Genomic DNA, 20,037 nt, shown 5'->3' with positions numbered 1-20,037 from the left:
GGTTAATTTTCGTATTTTTTGTAGAGCTATCCTGAGAGCAAAAAATATTGTTTAAGTCTCCCCCAAAAATTATCACTCTTGTTGGAGAGCTATTTAATACTGTTTGGATTTTACTTAAAAAAGACATATCCGAATTAGGAGGTTTATTATTATTAATAATTGTATAAAGTTCCCCAAACAATTTACATTTAACTATTAAAAACCGACCGTGGTCGTCTGCATGTTGTGAAATCAACTTAAAGGGTATCCTCTTGTTAATTAATATTCCTACACCTCTGCTTCTAGAAGTAAATGCAGCTTCAAATGCTTCACCCATCCAATGCCTCTTGAGTTGTTCAATTTGCCCAGGTTTAAAGTGGAGCTCCTGCATTAAGACAATGTCGGCGGACAGCTTCTGCAAATGTTGCATTACTTTTACTTTTTTTGTACCTTCCTGTAAACCATTTACATTCCAAGTTGCTATTTGAAATGTGTTAGGAAGGGTTTTCATGGAGCTTTCCGTTTTAATAGCCATAATCTATGGCGTAGTCCAAGGAAGCCTCAAAGAAGAACCCGACGAGATCACTCCAGCTATACTTAAGGAAAGCTAAGGCATAAAACACACTTACATGACCCTCCAACCACACACACAGACAAACAACCATTAACCCCCTGGTTTTCCCATATAAGACCATATGCTTTGCTAGAGCTATAACCCCTACTCACTTTGGCGTACAAACAATGGTTTTTATATATACTGACCCTCACTCACTCCTACATAGAGACTCAGTCACTTTTCTTTCATTCATTCATTCACCCCCCCCCCAACAACATTCTTTCTGCTGATCATACATGTGATTTTGCTAGTTTCTTCCAGCCCCTCACATGGTTAACATAAATTGGGATGAGGTCATGATTACATAACAGTCATGATTACATCATACTCATCATTACAATCATACTAATAGTACTTGTAATAATATAAATACAAACAATAATATTAGCAGAAACAAAGAAAAATAAAAAATAAACATGACTTCAATATTACTACTGAGATTTTTTTTTTTCATTTATATAAGTGACAAATACTTAAGTCACTATCTCTGTTAGAAATTCAAAAACAAAAACAAAACAAAGGGGGGAAGGAGAGAATTAGGAAGATAGAAGCAATTAGATTGAGAAGAGAGGAGAGAGACAGAGGCAGAGAGAGCACCCTGCATTTCTGGGGTGCTGTTTTTAGAAACGAAATGCTCAAAAGCAGCACCCCAGAAATGCAGGGTGCAGTGTTACATTTGTTCAATGTTATACTACAGGCAGGATGTTTTCCCAACATCTGGTGCAAAGGGCTCATTTCCCCCATTCATAAGAGTGGGGACAAATCAGACCCTAATAACTACCGTGGCATCTGTGTCAGCAGCTGTCTAGGTAAACTATTCTGTTGTATTCTTAATACAAGAATAATAGATTTCCTTGAGGAACAGTTAATCTTAAGTAAAAGTCAGATTGGCTTCCTCCCAAAACACCGCACCACCGACCATGTATATACCCTTCACACTTTAATCAACAAACATGTACAACAAACTAAGAATGGAAAAGTATTCACCTGCTTTATTGATTTCAAGAAAGCTTTCGACTCTATTTGGCATGAAGGGCTCTATTACAGACTTTTAAACTGTGGTATAGGTGGCAAAATGTATGATCTGGTTAAATCAATGTATTTGGAAAACGTGTGCTGTTAAAATTGGAGACAAACTAACTGATTTCTTCCCCCAGAGAAGAAGCGTTCGGCAGGGTTGCAATCTAAGTCTGACTTTATTTAATGTGTATATAAATGAACTGGCTGTTGAGTTAGATAAATGCGCTGCTCCGGGCCTCTCCCTCCTAAATAGAGAGATGAAGTCTCTGTTTTATGCTGATGACCTTGTTCTACTGCCTCCTACTGAACAAGGACTACAGCTACAGCTGGACGTAGTAGAAAAGTACTGTCAGAACTGGGCCCTGGCAGTAAACATGAAGAAAACCAATGTCATGATCTTTCAAAAACGCCCCAGGTGTCATGAGAACAAACACCAATTTACCATCAATAATCATGTCATTGAACACAGCATGAGTTATACCTACCTTGGTATAACCATAACAGCATCAGGGAGTTTCAACATGGCAGTGAATGCACTAAAAGAAAAAGCTTGAAGAGCTCTATATGCAATTAAGAGAACATTTTATAATACGATAGTGAAGTATGGGGTCCACTCAGTCATCAGAGCTTTACCCGTTGGGACAAACACCAACAGAATCTCTACATGCAGAATTCTGCAGATATATTTTAGACGTACACAGAAACACACCAACAAATGCATGTAGAGCAGAATTAGGCAGATACCCACTGATAATTAACATTCAGAAGAGAACGCTCAACTTTTTTAACCACCTGAAATCCAGCCCCAGAGACACCCTCCACTCCAAAGCCCTCCAAACCCAAGAGCTGAGCCCAGAAAAGAGTCCCCTATGTCAGTTAGGAGAAAACAGACAGTTGACAGGTGAGGTTGAGACAGAGATGCACTTTCTCCTACAATGCACAAAATTAAATGATACGAGAAAAATGTATTTGAACAAGTTCAGCTCTTTGGTACCAGATTTCAAAGAGCTGAACGACCTCTCCAAATTAAAAATACTCCTCGGAGGAGGAGAACGGGCACACCTTGCTGCCCAGTATGTATTAACATGCCACAACCTGAGGGACAGTGAGTGATCGAGGCACACGCACACACAGACACACAGACACACACACACACACACACACTGTATATAACTAATATAATTTTCATAATGTATATATCTTTCATATTGTGTATTATCTGATTATTTCGACTTATTGAATTGTATTTTGATGCTTTGCTTTGGCAATATTGTTTTTTTTTTTTTTTTAAACTTTCATGCCAATGCAGCCAATTTTGAATTGAATTTGAATTGAATTGAATTGAATTTTATTTGTATAGCGCCAATTCATAACAGAAGTTATCTCAGGACTCTTCAAATAGAGTAGGTCTAGACCGAACTCTTTATAACATTATTTACAGAGACCCAACATTACCATCATGAGCAAGCACTTGGCGACAAGGGCAAGGAAAAACTGCCTGTTAAAAGGCAGAAAGAGAGAGAGATGTTTACCCACACCCCTAATGCCGGACAGGAGCTACCCAGCCCATGGGGCGCCTACCCAGCGCTCCGGGGCAACCCCAAACCCATATTGGGTTGTTATTGGTCCACAGCGCTGGGCGTGCACCACACCGGCCCCACGAGCGCAGAGGTCTAATTTCTTTTCCAGTTCAGTGACTCGCGTTTTCTGCGCTTCTATGTCGACTTCATTGTCATGAGTTTTTCCGGTCAGCGAGTTTACTCTCAGTAACATAGTGTCCAACAGTTGTTTCGTTGAAGTGTTACTCTCCAGTATTTTGTCCAATTTCGCGCCCATCTCGTCAAGTCTAGTATTCATACTTGTGGTGGTTTGCCTCGCAGCTGCTCCTCCTGATTTCGGTTCGTCTTTACCGGGTTCTCCCATGCTGGATTTCCTCCGGTTCTCTTGCCGGTTTGATCTAGTCACTCATCAAAAAGGTCTCAAGAGTGATCTGTGCCGGTGTCATAATTATTTGTAATAAATTTCTCAAAAGTTAGTTTGAAATTAATGGGTTTTAAGCATAATTAATTCATTTGTTTGAAACGCGGTCAGGAGCGCTCAGCCCTTCTGAACTCTCGAAAAAAAGAAAAGAAAAAGGGCAGTCCTGGAGGTCTGCTTTTTGTGGGAATTAAAGGACATATCCTGATCAAAGATAACTCCAAGATTCTTGACAGTGGTGCTAGAGGCCAAGGTAATACCATCTAGACTTGAGTAACTACATCTTTAGACAGTGAGTCTCTGAGGTTTTTGGGGCCAAGTACAAAAATTTCGAGTTTAGCTACTTTAAAGGACTGTGGTACATATCCTGACAATAAAGAAAGATTGATCATATCAAGTAAAGAAGTGCCAATTAAGGGTACGACTTCTTTAAGCAGCCTAGTTGGGATCGGGTCTAATAGACTGGCTTCGATGTAGAAATTATTGAGGTTAACTGATGAAGATTGATAGCAGAAAAACAGTCTAAATATATATCTGATTTAACATTAGTTAAAGTTCCTGAACTTGGAGAGACAATACCCGTTGAGGGCATTTGGTTATTAATTTTGTCTCCAATAGTAATCATTTTATTATAAAAGAAGCTCATAAAGTCGTTGCTACTTGAGGTTATGGGGATATGTGGCTCAATAGAGCTGTGACTCTCTGTCAGCCTGGCTACAGTGCTGAAGAGGAACCTGGGGTTGTTTTTATTTTCTATTAGTGCTGAATAATAGGCTCCTCTGGAATTACAGAGGGCCTTTCTATAGGTTTTAAGGCTATCTTGCCAAATTGAACAATATTCTAATAATTTGGAAGAGCGCCATTTCCTTTCAGATTTTCGCGCTTCTTGCTTTAACTGGCGGGTTTGGTGGTTGTACCACGGTGCTAGTCTCCTATGTTTTAATATTTTCCTTTTTATAGGGGCAATAAAATCTAATGTTGTTCGCAGTGAGCCTGCAGCACTATTAACAAGATGATCAATTTGGGAGGGACTAAAGTTGTTATAGGACTGTTAAATTCAGACATGGCATTAAATTAAACACTGAAGGAATCTCCTCCTTAAATTTAGCTACAGCACTGTCAGATAGACATCTATTCAATTTCAATTCAATTCAATTTTATTTGTATAGCGCCAATTCATAACAGAAGTTATCTCAGGACACTTTTCAAATAGAGCAGGTCTAGACCGAACTCTTTAAAACATTATTTACAGAGACCCAACAGTACCACCATGAGCAAGCACTAGGCGACAAGAATGTTTTCCAGGTCGGGTGAGAAAGACTAAGAAAAAGGCTTTCAAATTAATTATAATTTAGTTTAGGTTTAGGGTCCATTAAAACGCTTGGTGCCTCTAGGAATGTGATTAATATGACTTGGGGGTGGATTAATTTAGGCTAACATACTCCTCGTGGTACAACCAGGTCTCAGTAAGACAAAGTAAATCAATGTCATAATCTGATATTAATTCAGTAACAAGAACAGCTTTACCTCTAAAGCTGTTGTTTAGATATGATTAGATAGTTGTACAGATATGTTTAACAGCCCACATTTCATTCTCTTATTTTGTGCTACTGAGGAGTTAGTTTTAATTTTTATTAGGTTTTTATGTTTAATTCCTCTTGTTTTTATTTAAATGATTTAGGTGGTCGGGGGACAGACACAGTCTCTATGGGGTTTTGGGTGGTTGACTGTTCTAAAGAAAGCGCAGAGAAATGTGTAAGACAGCAGCTCTGCTTCCTGGTCCCAACAATATATGATCGTTAAAAATACAAAAGTATATAATGCAGACAGGAGAACTATATACAAAGTTGCACAAACTGCCATTATTGTGTTCACTATTTGGGTTCATAGTAGAGAACAACTGATAAACTACAGTTATTATAAGGCATTAACAACAACATGGCTAATTGGGAACCACTGCTATAATGTACTATGTTATCAAGTAATAATAAAACAAAGTATCAAAGCGTCAAAGAATGATTTTATTTTCACTGTAATTATTTATTTATTTTTCTACATTCCAACCACGTGAGCGCGTGGTCGGACCCGCACTGAGAATGTCGGGAAGCTGAGTATTCCGGACCAAGGTGTGGCTTTGTGGAATTTTATGGTACACACATTCCAGGCGGAAAGAGTCTGTCCAGAGACGGGGAATCTGCCACAGATCCATGGTAACGTTTCACGCGGAGGCGAATATAAACCTTTGGGAAACCCTGGTGCCCGTTCAGACATCCCCGACCTCAAGCTCGAGCAGCTCGCGCCGTTCTCTCATTCTTCTCTTTCTTTGCTTCTCAGTAGAACTTTCCCCGCCCCCTTCCTCTGCGTCACTCGATGATTGTCAGGGCTGTGATTGACCAAACGCAGGGACTCCACCTCTTCCATTGGTTCCCCGATACGTCAATCACGGTCACTTTAGTGACTAGTGTGGGAGTTCCCTGGAGTCGGAGATGGAAGGAAAAAGGCTTTTATCAGGCGGAATGAAGGTAAGAAAGATGTTTTATATCCCTCTCTTATACAAGGTAGAGAGGGGACTGAGTCGTTACGAACCTGGAGTTTTAGCTTATGATGAAATGAGACATAATGTGTCGTTGGAAAAAAATTACTTAAAGTCAACATGAGTCTTGATAATTATTTTTTATATGTAGTTATAGAAGCACGAGAAGGCGCTGAGAGCTTCAGAAGCCTGTTTCTATCTGTCCAATACATGCGTGTGTTTTGGGTTCAAGATGAAGGTTTATTATTTAACTACATATTAGGGCTACATATGTTGGCTTTCAGTTGCAGAAACAGGATGCTACTTGATGAATAGCATTGTGTGTGTGTGTGTGTGTGTGTGTGTGTGTGTGTGTGTGTGGTGTTGTACCTGTGGGCTGGTGTCTGTCAAATATCCATCCCTACAAACTATTCCATTTAAAGCGGTCATCTCCCTGTATCCTAATTATTCAAGTTGGTCTGGATTCAAAGCCTCCCCCATCTCTGTTGCTATGGAAACCCCCCACCCCATCCCTCTCCATCTCTTCATCTCTTTCCATCTATATTTATAGTAGCCTATATTTGCCAGAGGTACAGCTAAATGGGGGCCATCTGCATGTAACATTTCAGAGAGTAGAGGCATGCATTAACTTAAAGTCTGTTTCCCAGGTGAAACGTGTCAGGCAGACCAAATTTGTGCTCAGTCAGTTACTGAAAACAATATCCTAACCGTGATGATAATAAACCAAAAAGGAGCAAAGAAAATATGACATACAAGCATGTAAGGGTGGACCATCTGATTGTGAAGTATCCACAGTGAGTAAGTTCATGTCCGTGTTATTTTATGATGATGTTATCTTTTGGCTTCTGTTTACTATGACAAATTAAACTGGTTTGAATCACAATTCTGAAAGTATCTTTAAAGCTGCAGTAGGTAACTTTTTTCAAATTAACCTTAAAAAAATCAGGTTCCTCTGTCTACTCCCAGTGCTCCCAATTGCATTTGCAAGAATCCACCAGGCTTGAATAAAAACAATCAATCAGAGCCAAGAAAGATTGCTGATTGTTGAATCTCCATCCCAGGTCGTCAAATACAGACTTGCAATTGGTGAAATGTGATATTATTTCTTAGCCAGATCTCCCACCCCTTACAAGCATGTCTTACAGAACTAAAAAAGACCACATAACCTGAAAACTGCATTACAGGAGGATCTGTAAGTAAAAAACACCTTTCAAATCAGTTTGAAGTAGATTTGTGCAAGACAGACCATGTTACATCTCTTCTCTTTACCCAATATATAATTCGTTATCTGTAATCATAACTTTGCTAAAATAAAGTCCTAAAGTCTTCTTGATCATCGGAAAATAATTCAAGAAGGGATGAATCCCAAATTATAAGACTAGAGCTGATGTTATTACATGTTATAATCCATTAATTACATTTAACTAGTGTAGACTACTGTTAAGACCCGGCTCGTGGGGGAGAGGGAAGCAACATGAACCAGAATGTTTTTGGTAAAATTGCTTAAAGAGGTCTCTCCAAAATGAGAGATAGCCACTGACTACTTCAAAATCAAATTAAACAAAACTCTGACCCGTCATCAATAATCAAAAATACAAAGTAAGCAGCACCCTCTAAAACCTAGTGTGTCTAACATAAAATCAATCTACAGGTGTCCGGTGTGTGTCAGTTACCCCTACCTAGGCGGTAGATGATTGGAGGGATTGCCAGACGCCGCACCAATCAGATCACCGGCTGGAACCAGGAAGTAGGCAGGTCTCGCGCCAGCCAATCCTCGGCAAGGGATCACACATCCTGCTTAACATGACACAGCTGCACAACACAGCTACACATCTCCAGATAATGGAGGTGGCCGTAACACCCCTCCCCTTAAGATGCAAACCATAAGTTTGTAACAAAACCACCACCTTACAACTAAGACTATTTTTATACTCTTGATAGAGCATCAGCTAACACATTTTCAGATCCTTTCTTATGACGTACATCCAGGTTGCAATCTTGCACGACCAAGGCCCACCGCATGAGTCGCTGGTTGTGGTTATACATGCGAGACTGTTGTATGATATGTAAATCCACTGGCAGAGTCTTGAAACCTACTTGAGAAGTGATGAAACTCACTTCTTCTTCTCACCAAAGTAGGCCATTGTGTGCCAGTTTCTCTACTTGCAGGCATGATGCTGAAGTGGATTTATGGTGGTGCGATAAGCCAATAATGTAATTATTGTGACAGCCCTAATCATATCCCTTGATTTAAGTCAATCACCACCCTTTGCCAGTGGTAGCGCTACATGTCATCAGTCATGACATACATCTGGTACATTTCAAGAAACAATACACTGGCAGTCAATGATGGAGAGGTAAGGGCTGTCCACACCAAGAAAGATAACTATAACAATAACTATAGATAGAGTTCTAAAAATCTTTCTAACTAAAGTGGAGTCCACGCCACAACTATAACAACGATGACGTAGTCGAACAATATCAGTGGGAACACTTTCAGAGTGATTTGATGAACAAGACTATGGTATAGAACATAATTTTAGCTGAAACATACTGCTAAAGGGTCTTTAGTGCTGATGGGGTCTGTGAAGTTGATTTGGTTCTTTTAAAACAGCTGCCAATATTTCCTGGGATTTACCTGTATTTCAAAGCAAATTCCCGGCACCCCCAGTTTTTTGTTTCTCCAAGGAATTATTTGTTTACAATAAGGAATAATCGCAAACTTTCAATCTTTATGAATAATGATCATACACAGAGTTTCTACATACAATTTAACCCAGCTGTCACCGTAACCTGGAAACTTGCAAGTCGATTCAAGTGGCATGTGCAACGGGCCAACTACAGAAACTTAAAGGGCCATTGTGTAGGATTATTGGCATCTTGAGATGTAATTGCAGATAGCAACTCCCTCGCTTCACCCTCCCCTTTCTAAGCACAAAGGAAAAACCCAAACGCCCCTGTCTAGAGTCAGTGTTTGGTTTGTCTGTTCTGGGCTACTGTAGAAACATGACAGTTCAATATGGCGACCCGCTCCCTCTCTAGATAAAAATGAAAACATATTCATATTTTTTTTTCTCTTTTGAACTGTGACAGGTATGTACTGATGTTATTTCCTTTTTTTTTTAAACCAAAATATTAGGGCTGGGGGTAAACGATTATTTATTAAACGATTAATCGGGCGATTATTTTATCGATTACACGACTAATCTAACGACTAATTGGACAATTAACGTGAGTTAGCTAACGTTAGACAGATAACGTTAAAAGCTACTGCAATCTTCTTGCTACCGTTAGCTAGATCTAGCAGCTGTGCACTTTGGTGGTGCTAGGCTAACCAACGCATCTTAGCTCTCTCTCTGAAACGGAGGCACCCCTTTGCCACTCGCGATGGAGACAACAACAAGCAACCACCGACGCTGGCCAAATCAATCTCATGCCCGTGCAGCGCGCCGCGCAGCCCGAGCTCCACGCACCCCGGTGGCGCCAGCCAACCACCCCAGCCCCCCGCGCAGCCCGCCCGCGGCAGGCCAGCAGCCAAGGTCCACTCCTGCCAACGTTAGCTACTATAGATAGATGTGTTCTGCAGCCGCACAGCTGTCTAGACGCCAGTAGCTAGCCAACGTTAACATTAGCCACCAACACACCACACAAACATGAAACCAACCCAGCCAACGGCAGCACCCACCTGCCACCGTCTCCTCCATGAGCGACAACAGGGCGCCTCCGCCACAGATGCTCCCACATTGCCAAATGGAGTTGGCATACCACACCAGCACAACAGCAAAGAGCGCAAATAACGACACCTTTACGTTTGAGACTAAATCTGAAGTATTCCGGGCGAGCTGTTTTTTTAGGACTTTTTCTTTTATTGGGGCTTTCATTGGGAATTCTGTGAGGAGGTTGCTGTTTCGTCCTCCATTCTGCAATGTTTTGGTCTCTCACGTGTGTGTGTGTGTGTGTGTGTGTGTGTGTGTGTGTGTGTGGAGCTGTGGCAAAGCGTCGACACAAAAATTTGACGTTGGCGTATTTTTGACGCCGACGCATCGCTACAGGCCTACAAAATATGAATAAAATTTACCTTCAGATGACTTCAAAAAACTCTTGTAGCAGAGTGTTGGATTCTCCTAACTCTTTTCATCTTTGAAGAACTTTGTGAACCCAGGTCTTCTGGTTCCCCTTATGTTTAGCTCAAATATAAGAAAATATGGAATCTGGAAATATAAATATGGGACTTTTATTCTTCAATTTCTCCACATTGGTACAGTAAAAATGCTTGATATTAAGTATACTTGTAGTCTTAGATGTGTAGAAGTCAAATATATCATCCATAGCCAGGAATTATTGAGCAGTGTTTTTACAGTAGCTCAAATATATGAAAATACCACTTGGAGATACAAATATGGACTTTTATTTTGGTATTTCTCCACACTGGTGCAGTAAAGATACTTGATATAAAGTGTTTTTTTATTCATCAGGGGCACAACACTTTAATGTAACATATTTTAATTATAGCTTACAGCTCTAAATACCTTTATTTTGAAAACCGGAAGTAAATACGCTGTTTCTCCGCATTTACCATAATGCTGAGAATACTTGTACACTCTAAATTTAAGTGCGGCTGATTTGACCACGGAGATCGGACTCACGGCTGGATTGACCGCAGTCTACTAGCCTACTGTTTCTTCTCCACAGCACCGTCCTGTAAATGACAACATCCGGTCTCAGAATATGAAAAAACAGGCCTTTTTTCTGTTTGTTTTCTAGTGATTTTATTTTTTGTTATATGAAATAGAAAATGAAAATCGAATCATTTTTTTAATTTCGCTCATCCCTTTCTGACCATGAAGAAGAAAAACGCCTTGTATTTCAATTTTCATTTTTGTATTTTAAAACGAAAATCAAATAACCACTCGTTTTCAGTTTTTTAATACCCGTTTCTGAAAGGAAAATCCAATGACCAAAACATACACGGACCTTTTACCTTACCTTACCTGTCCATATATTCATACACTAAGAATAACTGTGGAATTTAAATAAGATGAGTGGAATATTCATTTACAGCTGGTCAGGACTAAAACTAGAGTTGATCTTACATCTTTACAGTCAAGAGGTCTTCCTCAGGCTTTTGATTTGGAACTATGAGCTCCGTAAAGCCACTGGGAGCTTTAAACATTTGTATTTTAGCATCCTCTGAAAGCTGAAGCTAATAAATTACTTAAGTTTACAATAATATAGTTTTGGTCATCAAATAATAAAAGAAAACAAGTCATGACCAAATGAAAAAAAATACAAAAATCATACACAGGTTGTAAATAAAACAATATCTTGCTGAGTTGTGTACTCAGATTACCCCGAATGCTTTTTTCAGAAAGGTTGAAGTTTTGGCTGTTAGTATTGTCTAAATAACAGATATTACACTTAACAGCTAATATTTCTAGGCCATCAGTTAGGTTGATCAGATGCCAGGAAATCAATCATTGCTGTATCCAAGTTGAGATGGTGAAATATGTCTCTTGAAACATGTCAGGTAGGAGCACAGAAATTAAGCATTGAGCTGCTAGACAGTGATCCATCCTTGTGAAATGATTGTGTCTGTCATATTATCTAATGCTGTGCTGTTGTCTCCTTGCAGGTCTGGGGTCTGTCAGTGTGAGTAGCAGCGCAGGAGCATGGCCGCTGGTGAGCACAAGACGCACACACATCTGTCGTCTCAAAAACAAAGGTCAACCTCTCCTCAAACATACACACACACAGCAAGCTATAGTCATCCATCAATCTTCCGATGGCTGGCTGCCTTTTGCCAACAGAAGAAGCTCTTCTGTGTGTATCCCTCAATGGGAGCAGGTTTTGGATCTGGTCATTCCAGAAAGCACAAATAGCTGTCACCTTCTGACTTACCACCTATTTCTGGACCAGATTTACCAAGTCTCTTCTGCCTCAATTCCGATTCAGTAGAATCTAATATAAAATCTACATGATGATGGGGCGCCCTGGTAGCTCACCTGGTAGAGCTGCCGTTCCATGTAACAAGGCTGAGTCCTTGCTGCAGCGACCATTGGTCACTATTCATTAAAGGTAATAAAATCTGAAAAAAAAAAAATATATATTTAAAAAAATCAGCACAATGATAAATCGACACGTTTACCTTTTTTGATTATAAATGGCAGTATTGTGTTTCATGATATTTCCCTGTGCTGGCTTATAACATGTTTGTCCTGGTTAAGTCCAGTGTTAACAGTTAGAATTCTGTATTTCTGTGCTGAAATTGGGCTGATTTACAATGGGTTCCCATGCGTCCTGGAAAACCTGGAAATTTAGAGACTAGTTATCTAGTCATGGAAACAACTGGAAATTAATTAAAATTACCAAATATCTTGGAAATCATTGTTTCGCTTTGATAGGCCAGTGGCAACCAAGGTCAAAGTTAAAAAACTGGAACTCCCCACCAAGGTAGCTCCTCTGCCTTGTTGGAAGTCATCGCTCTCCCCCTTACGTTAAACAACAAAATGTCCTCTGAGCGCACACACCTACAAGCATACATACACACCTACTAACACAGACACATGCCAACGTACACCCACTTACATTTCTAGGCCAGTAGACTGTTGGGTAAGCCAAATATGGATGGCTGTGGCTCAGAGGCAGAGTGGGTTGTCCACTAATCGGAAGGTTGTTGGTTTGATCCCCAGCTCCTCCTGCCACATGTCGAAGCATCCTTGAGCAAGATACTGAACCCTGAATTGCTCCCGATTGGTGTGTGAATGTGTATGAATTAGTTAATAATAATGCATTTTATTTGTAAGCGCTTTTCTGAATACTCAAAGACAAATCATAGAAGCAGCGAAAACAGCATCAAATAGTAAAAACACTGAAAACACATCGGACACAGCTAAACATGACCAGTTAGTTAGTTTCTGTTGGATGGGCTTTGCCATCACTGAGTGAATGTGTGTAAAAGGGTGAATGTGGCATGTAGTGTAAAAGTGCTTTGAGTGGTCGGAAGACTAGAAAGGCGCTATACAAGTACAGGTCCATTTACCATTTGGTTTCTTTTCTGTGTTGCAGCATTCCTCGATGGTAAGGATGCTCACTCCGTCCTGAAGCGTTTCCCCCGAGCCAATGGCTTCTTGGAGGAGTTGAGACAGGGGAACATTGAGAGGGAGTGTGGTGAAGAGAGCTGCAGTTTTGAAGAGGCCAATGAAGTGTTTGAAAACAAAGAGAGAACGGTGAGATATCGTACAGGCAGGCGTGTTCACCAACTCCATCAACTGTGGGAGTACTGCATTGACTAGGAGTAGAAACAGTAGCTATGTAATAGCACTATAACTTAGTTGTATAAGTATGTACTATTAACCCTGTATGAACGCTATAGTTGTATGGCCTGGCTGAGGTTAAACCTTTTGTCAGAGTCATAGTAGAGCGGGTCTTGACTTTGCAATCCTGGGGGAAAAGATGGCTGTTGGGAAGTTGCAGTCCCATTTTGGGTCTAATAAATGTGATATCTGATTGGTGCACAGACACAGAGGAATGTTCCGGCACCAATGCCAGAATGGAACAACTCTACTAAACACACCTGTGGTTGCTGTAAAATCCATGTATACATATCAGCAGATCAGTATCACACTTCTCTCCCTACCCTGTTTAGTGTCAGTTTCAGTTGAAGTCTAATTAAGCAAACAGCTCAATATGAACCCAAGGTACAAAAATATATAATGTTTAATTTGTGCTTCCCAGATGGAGTTTTGGAAAACTCGCAGCGTCTACACAGTGAGCAGCAACAGTGAGGGTCGCTCTGAGCGTGCCGACACCGTCTACATGGTGGTTCCTCTGCTGGGTGTGGCCCTGCTTATCATCATCGGCCTCTTCCTCCTTTGGAGGTGCCAGCTTCAGAAGGCCACTCGCCGGCGGCCAGCCTACACCCAGAACCGCTACTTGGCCAACAACCGCAGCACCCGCACCTTGCCACGCATTCTGGTTCATCGGGAAACTGCGGTGCACAATGAAGGCTCGCACCAGGAGTCCAGCCCACGTCCAACTGTGGTAGTGAGTGGTGCTGAGAGAGGAGGTTCCCAGTCTGACTCCCATGCCCTCCACCAGCAGAACACTCATGCCCTCTATGTTCAGGACTCCTCCCTATCAGTGGCCTCACGGCTGTCCGGTGCCACGCCACCTCCATCTTATGAAGAGGTGACGGGACAGCTGGAGAGCAGTGGTGATGAGACCACAGCACCTTCATACAGTGACCCTCCACCCAAATATGAGGAGATCATAAAGGAGAAATGAAACAGAGACAAAAATAATGCTGCCATGGCTATTGCACCCCCAGTGTATCTGAAAGAGGTCAAGGCTGGCAAAAAAGCAGTTGCTTTTCTCTGGTCTTCATTTTATTTTGGCAAACTTTGAATTGCAGACTTTGTCCCTGCTGCAGCCATAGCGGGGACTAAATGTACAACAAGGTGCGAGGAGAGGATTTGGAAAGCAGGACTCACTAATCCACAGACTAGAAAAGCAGGCAGCTCTCAGTGCACAGTGTCACTGTGACTGTAAGGTATCCTTTCCAACTGAGCGTCCTCTCTGTCAGTGTACATACACTACAGTATGACTCTTTAAACTGTATCTACATACGCAAAGTGGAAGTATTGGGACTGAGCCAAAGTTATTGTTTAGTTGAATGATCTCATGCTTTCTTGTTGTTTTAGGTCATTTACAAGTTTGGTTTTCACAGTTAGAGTTAAAAGTGAAGCACGTATGTAGGCGTGATTAAAAAGCACTTAGAACATCTAAACTTTAAAGGAAAGACCCATAATCAACAGCCAGTTGGGCTCAGGGTTATCTTTTATGCTAAATCTGTGTTCGACTTTAGATAATTCAACTGCGAACAAGACTTCCTAATACTTACGCTAGTGACTGTATCTCTATTATTGTTTTCAGACCACCTTCACACACCAGCTGCTCACTTACTGTAAGAGCAAATCCCTGCATTTATTGTTCCTTTTCACTAAGTCCTCCAACCAGACAGATTCCCCTCATGTGATGTCATTTAGCTGTAATGGACCTCAGACAGGACAGGTTGCTGAGAAAATGCCTCTGGAATAAACGGGTGTGGGCCATGGCCTTACGGTGTTGACAGAGGGGACAGAAGACTGTTGCCAAGTACTCTACTCTGTTTAGTGCTTCAGGACTGATTCTCATGAGGTCACCAAGGTCTTAATTTCCTCAGCACTGTACCATACAGAGGCATGTTTATTTACTGCCAAATGTACCTTGTCTTAAAACTTACCATATGTGCTACTTGACTACTAGTCTTACCATCTACTTGTGGACCAAACTGATATCTACTGTGTTCAGGCCAGTCTCCCACTGCAGTTTATGCTGGGGGCTTGGTATTAATACGTTAAAACCAGTAATTTTTCTATCCAAAATTCCCAATTCTTGTGTATTTGTTGGTCTGGGTTAGTAAACCTATTGCTCAAACGATTAGGTGATTAGCTAATCAACAAAACATTTACTATACTTACTTTAATCAATTTATGAATAAGGTCATTTTAGTCATTTGTTAAGCAAAACTGCTAAACATTTCCAACTTTAAAATTTTTTTTGAGGACGTTTTATATGGTTGTAAATTGAATATTTTGGGGTTGTTGGACTGTTGGTCCATAGAATCATTTATAATGAAATCAGTAGTTGCGATGCAAGCATAAATACATCTTTCTGCCCTCTAAAGCCGAACAGGAGTATTAAACTAAGTGGACCTAGGAGGCAGTCTGACACAACGAGAAGAATCAATATAATTTTATTGCCAATGCCAAAACCTTCATATGCTTCTCTTGATGTGACTTTTCTGGTAGTGCCATGAAATGCAGGACAAGTAGAACTGCTGCAAAACTTAGGACAAGCATATATGACCCCGTTTTCAGGGGCAAATCAAGAGAAGACGTAATTCTCTACCAAGATGATCCAAATACGCACAAACATATACATTCACACATGCACAATCACAATTATGTATATGTACAATGTGTATTTGAATGCATGTACTGTATATGAATAGATAAACACATACACATTCAAAGACATTCACACCCCAGGCACAAGCGACCCAAATCTGATTTCTTTGCCCATATGTGACTCAGATCAGTTTTTTTCATGACAGTGTGAACAGCACAAATCAAATGGAATCTATTCTTTTCAATTCTGATTCAGGCCACTTTCATATGTGGTACAAATCAGATACAGGTTGATTTTTTGCAATGCAACCTCAGTGTGAATAGTCTTATCAGAGTCTGTGCGACTTTTATGTCACTCTTGATCTACATTCGTTGTGCAGGTCACTTCAGGACCGTAACCTGTTCACACTGGAATCTGTTATGGGCCACATTTAACAAATAATGTAAACAGCCAAACAAAAAATATCAGATTTGAGCAATAACTCAGAATTGACCACTAAGGCCTGCGGTGTGAACTTGGCCGAACAGTACAATCCCAGTGACTCAGTATAGCACTGATATTACAGTTGCAGAGTGGATTGAACTGTTCTTGCTTCAGTCCTACTATTATATCACAACCTTTAGTTGTTATATTTTACACGGTGCGATTAGTGCAGCAGTATAGTTGTGTGGACACCAGATACAGTCAAAGTAAATAATTGTAAATAACAATAATAACTTGCGTTATTAAGTGTGGAGATGCAGTCTCTCCCTCACTGGAGAAATGACATTATGTAATGCTGCACTGGGTAAACTTCAAAGATATGTGTACTTTACATTTTTGCTGGCCATTTTCATATTCAAGCTGTACAGTTTTAGATTTTGTTTATGTATATTTCCAATGTTGGGTTTTCTGCCACAGTCTGGTGGTCTGGTCAGTTAATTTTCAAATCATCAGATTCTTCATATTTTGGTTTTAAACTGTTACCATGCCATGATAACCTTGACAAAAAACTCATGCACAAACTATATGGCTTACACAATTTGCAGTCAGTTAACAGATTTTTAAAAGTCAATCAGCACACATCTTAAAGCACAAAACTTTCCATCCTATATTCAGTGAAAAAAATAAGAGATGTTATTAAAAACATTTCTGGAAGACATTTTATCTACCACCAGTCCTGGCACATTCTCATTTTGCCGACCCACTGTGCACTTTGATAAATAAATAGGATGTAAGACATCAATGAGATTTTTCAAATATGGAGAGGAGGAGCAGAAACCTTGCTGTATTATTTTGCCTATATTAACTGTATATTTGACAGAATTACAATCGGCTCAGGTATCCTTGCCAGCAGCTGCAGCAGCACCACCAGTATTTGTACATGAAGATACATTTTACAATATAGATCAATTGAAAATATTATGCTTAAAAGGTCCAGTGTGTAACATTTCTATTGGCAGAAATGGTGTATAATATAATAATTTAGATATGTTTTCATTAGTGTATAATCACCTGAAATTGGTTGTGTTTTTGGTACCTTAGAAGTTAGTTTCCATCATAGTTTCTCCTATATGCTTGAAACAGGAACGTGAGGCAGACGGCCTCCCACCCAGAGGCTCAAGGTTTCTGCCTCCTAAAATGGAGATTTTCCTTGCAGCTGTTGCCAAGTGCTGGCTCATGGTGGGAAGGAGTACAGTCTAGACATGCTCTGTTTGAAAAGTGTCCTGAGATAACTTTAGTTATGAATTGGCACTATACAAATACGATTTAATTGAGGTGAGCTATTGAGCTGCAACTTCACCGCTAGATGACACTAAATCCTACACACTGGTCCTTTAATACATACCATATAGAAAATACATTAAAAAATCTACAACATCTACCATGGTTTGCAAAATGGTCAGTCATGATGTAAAGTAGTCTTTACGTGATTCATTCATAAAACATGCAAAGCAGTATGGTTTGACTACATTGTTACACAAGAATGTAAAATGCTCCTGGTGCAGCTTTAGAACCATATTATTAACTGATAAAATGGATATGTGTCACTGTAAAACAAATAATATTCTACAGCAAGAGGAGTTGTCTCTGTTTGCCACAGCCACTGCCATGGTTACCAGTTCCATTCCCTTTAGGCTACTCTGCACATCCACCAAAAGTGACACATTCAGTCTGTGTTCCAGTAATGAAAAGTGTCTCCATGTTAATACTTTAGGTTTACATTTTTGTTGCATATTAGAGTTTTACCTCACCACGTCTGATAAGGTGCACTTATAGCTTTCCGCCAGTGGCTTATTTTTGTATTCTATCATATTAGTTATTGCCTGCAACTGTTAGAGATCGGGCCTTTGTTCTACCACATTCCAATAAGACATATCCACTGTTAATAAAATAATAAATGATTGATTTTATTCTGTATTTTCTTTCTACCAAAATGGATGTATTGAATATTGAAATATAATTGTGCTACTCTCTTGTACTACTTTCACATAGGCCTTTATCAAACTCACAGATACTTTTCAGCCAAAGCTGTGTGGATGCAATTCTGTACTTCATCCACCTTTACAAACAGCATCTGTGTAGGTCTTGCCAGACCACAGCTTCACCAGCTCTAGTACACCAAGAAGGAAGCACATGTTTTTATATCCTCCCCTGCACTGCTGCTTTACTGTCACACAAGCCCAAGACAACATGTTTTTTTTGGAAAACTTTGCATCATGGTGCTTCTGGAATGTCTACCACTGTATAATTTACTTCACTGCAGGATACTTTAGATGCATTCAAGAAAGAATATGTGTGATAACTTTGGGACTCTTGACAGCAGAAATAGATATCTTGTGTCTATAATCCAACCCGTGACCAGCTTGTAGCTTCATAATAAAGAGCTGTGTCCCACAGGGTTCGAGTTTTAATCTGAACTTTGTGTGGGTCTCTAAAATAGTTATCAACAACCTGAAACTGCCCTGCAATATTGCAACAAAGTCCCAATATCCTGAAATATGCCAATCGAGACCCATCTCAATTCAATTCAATTCAATTCAATTCAATTCAATTCAATTTTATTTGTATAGCGCCAATTCATAACAGAAGTTATCTCAGGACACTTTTCAAATAGAGCAAGTCTAGACCGAACTCTTTAAAACATCTCTCAAGTGCAAATGCTATTCTGCCCTTTTTGATAACAATACACAGTAGGTGTTAACCCTATTTTACACACTGTTTGCTGCAGGTGTACAGTACCCTATCCTATGTAGTGCTCCACTAGTGGAAGGGTGCATCACTTTTTGCAAGTTGTAAACCCAAAAGAAAGCAAGAAGTCAATACAAAAGCAAATAATAGTCATTAAATGTAATAATGTATTATTTGTGATTCAAATAATGTTTTTTTTTTTGGTAATGTACAGTATTAGCAACTCCCCCAGGTATGATTTTACTGCTTTCATGGGAGCTCAGATCCTTCTTATGGGAGCTCAGCTCCCACTGGCTCCATCTAACTTGAACCCTGGTGTCCCATGCATGGGGGTGGTCCAAATAAGAGCCACTGCTTTAAGCAAAATGCTATCCAAATCCTGCAGTCAACACTAACATTATGAATGTTTTAACATTGTTGCGACTGTGTTAGAGGAGAGATTAATAGAATAGAAAAACATTTATTTATTAGTTGTACAAACAAAAATAATGTTAGGAGTGTCCAATGTCCTTATGAACTGAATATCTTTGCGATTAGGCTTTCACCCTAGGAAATAACAATGGGCATTTCCATGAATTTCTGACATTTTACAGACTAAGTGATTCATTAAAAACAATCAACAGATTAGTTGAATGAAAATTAAAATAGGTTGCAGCCCAATGTTTTTGTGGTTGTATTGCAGTGTGTGATAACCTAACCTAACCTAACCTTCTTACAAGGGCACTGTGAAGAGCTGAACTTAAGCTATATTCACAGAGCCTTCACTCTCTGATCCTGGATTAGGAAAGTTAAA

General features: G+C 40.0%; 2 protein-coding genes and 2 long non-coding RNA genes across 7 annotated transcripts in view; 3 read left to right on the top strand and 1 right to left on the bottom strand.

Moving 5' to 3' along the window:
* LOC127355472 (kin of IRRE-like protein 3) overlaps window positions 1-20,037 on the top strand; it is a 413,394-nt gene that overhangs the window by 286,190 nt on the left and 107,167 nt on the right. The gene's annotated exons all lie outside the window — the stretch shown is intronic.
* LOC127355518 (uncharacterized) overlaps window positions 1-20,037 on the top strand; it is a 32,415-nt gene that overhangs the window by 1,587 nt on the left and 10,791 nt on the right. The window lies entirely within an intron of this gene.
* On the bottom strand, window positions 5,595-7,524 carry LOC127355524 (uncharacterized). Its single transcript, XR_007881782.1, has 2 exons — window positions 6,495-7,524; window positions 5,595-6,066 (listed from the first exon to the last, which is right to left on the bottom strand). It is a non-coding gene; the product is annotated as an uncharacterized LOC127355524 (long non-coding RNA).
* On the top strand, window positions 6,002-18,466 carry LOC127355500 (transmembrane gamma-carboxyglutamic acid protein 3). Of its 3 annotated transcripts, none has more exons than XM_051386448.1 (4): window positions 6,002-6,114; window positions 11,758-11,804; window positions 13,191-13,351; window positions 13,860-18,466. In XM_051386448.1, the coding sequence occupies exons 2-4, from the start codon at window positions 11,795-11,797 to the stop codon at window positions 14,406-14,408; spliced, it is 720 nt and encodes a 239-aa protein (XP_051242408.1). In that variant the 5' UTR covers window positions 6,002-6,114; window positions 11,758-11,794; the 3' UTR covers window positions 14,409-18,466. The 3 variants fall into 3 exon arrangements, with proteins under 3 accessions (XP_051242408.1, XP_051242407.1, XP_051242410.1); XM_051386447.1 differs by lacking the exon at window positions 6,002-6,114 and adding an exon at window positions 7,801-7,876 and having other exon boundaries at window positions 11,758-11,847; XM_051386450.1 differs by lacking the exon at window positions 6,002-6,114 and adding an exon at window positions 7,854-7,876.

This window comes from Dicentrarchus labrax, unplaced genomic scaffold (genome assembly GCF_905237075.1).
Source record: "Dicentrarchus labrax unplaced genomic scaffold, dlabrax2021, whole genome shotgun sequence".
NCBI classification, from domain to species: Eukaryota; Metazoa; Chordata; class Actinopteri; family Moronidae; genus Dicentrarchus; species Dicentrarchus labrax.
This window is presented reverse-complemented; position numbering and strand designations above follow the sequence as displayed.